Source organism: Chiloscyllium plagiosum, chromosome 28 (assembly GCF_004010195.1).
Source record: "Chiloscyllium plagiosum isolate BGI_BamShark_2017 chromosome 28, ASM401019v2, whole genome shotgun sequence".
NCBI classification, from domain to species: Eukaryota; Metazoa; Chordata; class Chondrichthyes; order Orectolobiformes; family Hemiscylliidae; genus Chiloscyllium; species Chiloscyllium plagiosum.
Window position 1 is genome coordinate 41,015,297 of NC_057737.1, and position 7,314 is coordinate 41,022,610.

The 7,314-nt window shown below is 40.0% G+C and overlaps 1 protein-coding gene across 6 annotated transcripts in view; it reads left to right on the plus strand.

Moving 5' to 3' along the window:
- lrwd1 (leucine-rich repeats and WD repeat domain containing 1) overlaps positions 1-7,241 on the plus strand; it is a 57,863-nt gene extending 50,622 nt beyond the window's left edge. For 5 of the 6 annotated variants that reach the window (XM_043718744.1, XM_043718743.1, XM_043718745.1 and 2 more), the window contains 2 exons: positions 5,732-5,841; positions 6,806-7,241. In XM_043718744.1, coding sequence (XP_043574679.1) covers positions 5,732-5,841; positions 6,806-6,946 — 251 coding nt within the window. In that variant the 3' untranslated portion in view covers positions 6,947-7,241. Of the gene's footprint in view, positions 1-5,731; positions 5,842-6,805 lie in introns of those variants that run through there. The other variant, XR_006315826.1, reaches the window with a different exon arrangement.
- The last annotated feature ends 73 nt before the right edge of the window (positions 7,242-7,314 follow it).

Sequence of the window (7,314 nt, forward strand, 5' to 3'; positions counted from 1 at the left end):
GAAAATCTGAAACAGAAACAAATTGCAAGAGAAACTCGGCAGGTCTGGCAACATTTCAGGCCCAGTTCTGAAGAAGAGTCACTGCACTCAAAATGTTGACTGTGCTTTCTCTCCAGGGATGCTTCCAGACCTGCTGAGTTTCTCCAGCAATTTCTGTTTTTGTTTCAGGAAGCTGTTAAGGATTAACAATCCAATTTATACTCTGTCTTGACCTCCTATTGAATGAAAGTAAAATTATGCAATATGTAAAATAGGCAGATGAATCCAATCCTAATTCTTTCCTTCTAGATGACTTGTGTTTTTTTAAATTAGCTTTCTGATGATATATCAAGGGTTAATGATGTAGAAAGATTATTTGCTTAATCTACTGCTACTAAATGATGACATAATAGAATGTGTTTAGAACATAAGGAGTTGCATATTTGGTGTAAATAAGTGGGATCAAGTGAATTTCTTGAAAAATAGAAGGGCATTAGGGGCATTCTTAAGTGGGAAATCAGAAGATGGCCTTGGCAGATAAGGCTAAGGATAATCCAAAGAGATTCTACAGTACATTAAGAGCAAAAGAACAACTAGGAAGAAAATAAGAGTCCCTTAAAGATCAATGAGGTTATCTATGTGTGGAACCTGTTATGGACAAGACCAGGCGCCCTCCAAAATATTTTAAGAAGGTAGCCTCGACCCTAACGTCGTCTTACTTTAAAGGCAAATGTGAAGTGCTGTGTTCCAGTTGCGATTTGACTGGTTAAACACTATCGTTAAAATACAACAAAAGAAAGCAAAACTTCAAATAACAACTCTACTGGAAAACTTAAGAGTAATAGAAACAGTAACGATAACTAATTAGAGTCATAGAGATGTACAGCACGGAAACAGATCCTTTGGTCCAACTCATCCATGCTGACCAGATATCCTAAATTAATATAGTCCCATTGGCCTATACCCCTCTCAACTCTTCCTATTCATATACCCATCCAGATGCCTTTTAACTGTTCCAATACAGTAGCATCCCACAAACATGTCCTTATGGCAAAAGGAGCAAATTCAGAAAACAGATTTTTGTCTCACATGCAATCCAGCAGTGTAGGAAGAGAACCCTCCGCTTTTAATTCTGATTGAGAGAGGGAAGAATAGATTCCATATCAAGCCCACAACAGTGATTGCTGAAAGCTAACTGAAAATCCTTGATCTGAGAGAGCTTGGCCAACCCCACTCAGGCTGCTACTGTTGTTCCAACATTTTTTATTTTAAAAACCCAAGGCCTCACAAGTTGTTCACATAGACTGCTCAGCTGCTGTCCCACCAATCTCTCAAAGAAACCAGGACAAACACTCCTCTTGAAGACACAGCATCGTAAAATACCGCAGGAGATGGGAAATACAGTAAATAAATAACAACAAATGGAGATGAGGGAGCTCTGGGAAATAAATTTGAAAACCACCTGCATTACAGAAGAGGAAGTGCTAGAAGCTTTAAAAAAATATAAAGGTGTATAAATCTTCAGGACCTGATCAAGTATATCCCAGGATGCTTTAGGAAGTTAAGAAAGAAATTGTAGGGCCCACAGCACAGATATTTATATCATCTACAGCCACTGGTGAGGTTCGGCAGAGCTACAGGGTGGTTAATGTTGTTATTTTAAGAAAGCCTGAGAACTATACATAAGTGAATCTGACATCAGTATTGGAGAGGATTTTGATGCATAGGATTGACATGTATTTGGAAAGGCAAGGACTGATTGGGGTAGTTAGTATGGCTTTGTGTGTGGGAAATTGTCACGCAAACCTGATTGAGTTTTTTGAGGACATATTCAAAAAGATTGAGGACAAAGTGATAGACATCTACATGGACTTTTAGTAAAGCCTTTGACTACATGGTTCTACATGGTAGACGAATTAATAAAGTTAGATCACACGATATTCAGGAAGAGCTTGCCAACTAGATACAAAATTGGCTTGATGGTAGGAGATGTGGTGATGAAAGGTTGTTGTTTGGACTTGAGGCCTGTGACCAGTGGTGTTATAGAGTCAGAGATGTACAGCATGGAAACAGACCCTTTGGTTCAACCCGTCCATGCCAACCAGATATCCCAATCCAATCTCGTCCCACTTGCCAGCACCCGGCCCATATCCCTCTAAACCCTTCCTATTCATATACCCATGCAGATGCCTTTTAAATGTTTCAATTGTACTAGCCTCCACCACTTGCTCTGGCAGCTCATTCCATACATGTACCACAGATATTACTCCTCTCGAGGACCTCCTTTTTAAAATTCCTGCCTAACTCTCTGTAATCTTCCTTCAGAATTTCAACCTTTTCCCTTCCTATGTCGTTAGTTCCAATGTGTACAATTACTTCTCCCCCCTTGAGAACATTCTGCATCCTTTCTGAGACATCCTTGATCCTGGCACTAGGGAAGCAACACACCATTCTGATTTTTCTCTGCAGGCCACAGAAACATCTGTCTGTACCTCAGACTAGAGGGTCTCCTAACAAAATTGATCTCACGGAACCCAAAGACTCCTCGTTGCATTCGAGCCAATCTCCATATCAGAAGCTTGGCTGTTCGCGCTAAATTCCACTGTGAATCAATTACTCCCTACATTTTCCAAAACAGCATACTTTTTTGAAATGGGGATAGCCATAGAAGACTCCTGCACTACCTTCTGGTCTCTCTTACCTTTCCTGGAGTTAACCCATCTATGTGACTATATCTGCAACTTTTCCCCCTTCCTATAACTACCATCCATCACGTTCCGTTGCTGTTGCAAATTCCTCATTGCCTCTAACTGTCCTTCCAACCGATCCATTCGATATGATAGGATTCGCAACCTACAGTATTTATTGCAGATATAATCAGCAGTAACCCATAAACTCTCCTTAAATTCCCACATCTGACAAGAAGCGCATATCACTCTACTAAAGGCCATTTTTGCTCCTTTACAATCTACAGACCCAGAAAATAACACTGTCTTATTCCTCTACAAAACACTGTCCCAGGTTAAATTAATAGTTATGGCTTATATTTTAAGTTTAATCAGGAAACATATCTCAAAAAATATACAATCAAGAAAGAACCCACTCTACTTACTACTGCAGACTTTCTGCAGGTCATAGTTAAAACAAGCCACTTATTTTTTTCTGTGCTCTGACTTCGCCCAAACAGTTCCTTCCAAGATCAGTTGTGAATTTCACGGTTTGTTAATTTTCCCAGATGCACTCTGCTGTTTGAATTCATGTATCGCTGGACATCGAAGGCAGTCAGGGCAGGCAGGGACATGGTAGGACTAATAAATTAAACTGCATTTATTTCAATGCAAGGGGCCTAACAGGGAACTCAGGGCATGGTTAGGAACATGGGACTGGGATATCATAGCAATTACAGAAACATGGCTCAAGGATGGGCAGGACTGGCAGTTTAATGTTCCAGGATACAAATGCTACAGGAAGCATAGAAAGGGGGGCAAGAGAGGAGGGGGAGTGGTGTTTTTGATAAGGGATAGCATTACAGCTATACTGAGGGAAGATATTCCTGGAAATACACCCAGGGAAGTTACTTGGGTAGAACTGAGAAATAAGAAAGGCATGATCACCTTATTGGGATTGTATTATAGACCCCCTAATAGGGAAATTGAGGGAAATTGAGAAACAAACTTGTATGGAGATCTCAGCTATCTGTAAGAATAATAGGGTGGCTATGGTAGGAGATTTTAACTTTCCAAACACAGACTGGGACTGCCATAGTGTTAAATGTTTAGATGGAGAGGAATTTGTTAAGTTTGCACAAGACAATTTTCTGATTCAGTATGTGGATGTACCTCCTAGAGAAGATGCAAAACTTGACCTACTCTTGGGAAATAAGGCAGGGCAGGTGACTGAGGTGTCAGTGGGGGAGCACTTTGGGGCCAGTGACCATAATTCTATTAGATTTAAAATAAAGATGGAAAACGATAGATCAGATCTAAAAGTTGAAGTTCTAAATTGGAGAAATCTCAATTTTGATGGTATTCGGCAAGAACTTTCAAAAGTTGATTGGGGGCAAATGATCTCAGGTAAAGGGACAGCTGAAAAATGGGAAGCCTTCAGAAATGAGAAAACAAGAATCCAGAGAAAGTGTATTCCTGTTAGGGTGATAGGGAAGGCTGGTAGGTATAGGGAATGCTGGATGATTCAAGAAATTGAGGGTTTGGTTAAGAAAAAGAAGGAAGCATATGTAAGGTATAGACAGGATAGATCAAGTGAATCCTTAGAGTATAAAGGCAATAGGAGTATACTTGAGAGAAATCAGGAGGGCAGAAAGGAGACATTAGATAGCTTTGACAAATAGAATTAAGGAGAATCCAACGGGTTTTTACAAATACATTAAGGACAAAAGGGTAACTAGGGAGAGAATAGGGCCCCTCAAAGATCAGTGAGGTGGTCTTTGTGTGGAGCCGCAGAAAAAGGGGGAGATACTAAATGAATATTTTGCATCAGTATTTACTGTGGAAAAGGATATGGAAGATATAGAATTACTCAGAATCTGTAGGGATTGGTGCTGGGTCCATTTTAGTTTGTCATTTATATAAATGTTTTGGATGAGAAAGTAGGAGGCATGGTTAGTAAGTTTGCAGATGGTACCAAAATTGGTAGTGTAGTCAACATTGAAGAACGTCATCTCAGGTTACAAAGAAGTCTTGATTAATTGGGCCAGTGGGCTGAGGAGTGGCTGGTGGAGTTTAATTTAGACAAATGTGAGGTCTTGCATTTTGGTAAAACAAACAAGGACAGAACTTAGAGTTAATGTTAAGGCTCTGGCAGCTTTGCTCAACAGAGAGACCTAGGAGTTCAGGTGCATAGTTCTTTTAAAGTTTCACCACAGGTCGACTGGTGTTAAGAAGGCTTGCCTTCATTACTCCCACTATTGAGTGTATGAGTTTGGCCATCTTATTGAGGTTGTACGGAACGTTGGTGAGGCCTCTTTTGGAGTACTGTGTCCAGTTCTGGTCACCCTGGTATAGGAAGGATATTGGAGAGGGTTCAGAGAAGATTGATCAAGATGTTGCCAGGACTGGAGGATTTGAGTCATAAGGATAGGGTGGATAGGTTGGGACTTGGAGGTTGTGGGGTTACTTTGTCAAGGTTTATAAAATCATGAGGGGCATAGATAAGGTGATTAGCAAAGGTCTTTCCCTACGGTGGGGAAGTTCAGAATTAGGGGGGGATGTTTTTAAGATGAGAGGAGAAAGATTTAAAAGAAATCTGTGGGGCAGCCTTTTCAGCGAGGCTGATTTGTGTGTGGAATGAACTGCCAGAGGAAGTGGTAGTTGCAGGTACAGTTACAACATTTATAAGACGTTTGGATAGGTAAGGATCGGAAAAGTTGAGGGATATGGGCCAAACGCAGGCAAGTGGGACTAATTTCGTTTGGGAAACTCAGACCAAAGGGTCTGTTTCTGTGCTGTATGAATATGACTCTATGACTGTTGTACCTTGTGTTCTATAATAGTATCTATGCTATGGTAATAAATGGAGTTTAAGTTGCAGTTTTACTTATTGTAATCTTATGGTGTCAGTGTTGGTGCACTGTTCTTTTTTTAAATTTTATTTTCATTGTCTAGTCAGTTATGAAATGCCAAATACGTCGGACAAATATTAAACCTGATTGGTTAAAGAATCAATGTATGGTGTAATACATATGTACAGAAGGAGGGGCATTGCAGTAATGAAACAGTGTGTATTCTTTGCACAGTTGAAAACTATCTCCTATGTGGAGATGAGAAAGGAGACATTTGGATGTATGATCTCGATGGGGTCACTGATGAAGAAATGACTTCTGGCAAGAAGACTCCACCAACACAGGTAGATCATAAGATATAGGAGTAGTATTCACCCATTTGGTCCACCGAGTCTGCTCTGTCATTCAATCGTGGTTGATATGTTTCTCAATCCTATTCTCCTGCCTTTTCCCCATAATCCTTGATCCTCTTTATTAATCAAGAATCTATCTACATCTGTCTTCAATGCATTCAGTGACTTGGCCTCCATAGTCCTCTGCGACAATGAGTTCCATAGATTTAACAACCCTCTGTCTGAAGGAATTCTTCCTCATCTCAGTTCTAAAGGGATGTCCCTTCACTGATCTATACCTTCAGATCTTAGCCTCTCCTATTAGTGGAAACATCATCTTCTCCATGTCCATTCTATCCAGGTTTCTCAGTATTCTGTAATTTCAATGAGTTCCCCCTCATCCTTCCAAACTCCATTCAGTACCAACCCAGAGTCCTCAACCGCTTCTCATATGATAAACTCGTCATCCCCAGGATCATTGCAAACTCTCTGGAATCCCTCCAACTCCAGCATATCCTTCCTTTATTACGGGCCCAAAACTGCTCTCAATATTCCAAACACTGTCTGACCAAAGCTTTATACAGCCTCAGTAGTACGTCTCTGTTCTTGTATTCTAACCCTCTTGAAATGGATATTAACATTGTAGTTGAGTTCCTAATTACCTGCTGAACCTGCATATTATTTAGAGTCCTGAACTAGGACTCCAAGTCCTTTTGTGTTTCAGATTTCTGAAGCCTTTCCCCATTTAGAAAATAATCTACTCTTCTATTCTTCTTACCAAAGTGCATAACTGCTATAACATTAATGCAAAATTAATTTAATTGTGGTTTTTTTTTAAAGCTAACTGATTTTAAGCAGTTTTAAATTCTTTTTCTGTTCATCTATATTTATCTGCTATATGCAATGGGACGTTACTTGATGCTCCTTGGTAGTTTGTTGATTTGCTCACTTGGTTCACATTCTTGTGTATATGCAGATTCTCAAGTGGCCAGCCATAAAATCACAAGGGGAAACAATTGAAGGAACATTGATAAATAATGTAACCACGGACCCAGAATGTAATTACCTTGTAGCAGTGACAGACAAAAACATCGTTGTTATTTGGAAAAGAACATAAAGTTTCAGCAAGGAAGCAAACAACTGAATGTCCAGAGTCAAAATTTGCAGCTATCTTGACTTTAACTGCAACTGAATGAGGCTATAATAGCCCTCTAGTCTTGTATTCAAAATAATACTATGTTTTATCTAAGGATTCTGAATTGCTCCTGAATAAGAAATGTGCCTTTTGAAGATGATGGACAAGTTCAAAGAGTCATTGGCTCAATGTAATAAATACCAGCCAGATACTTCGAGGAGAAAGTGAGGACTGCAGATGCTGGAGATCAGAGCTGAAAATGTGTTGCTGGAAAAGCGCAGCAGGTCAGGCAGCATCCAAGGAACAGGAGAATTGACGTTTCGGGCATAAGCCCTTCTTCAGGAATGAGG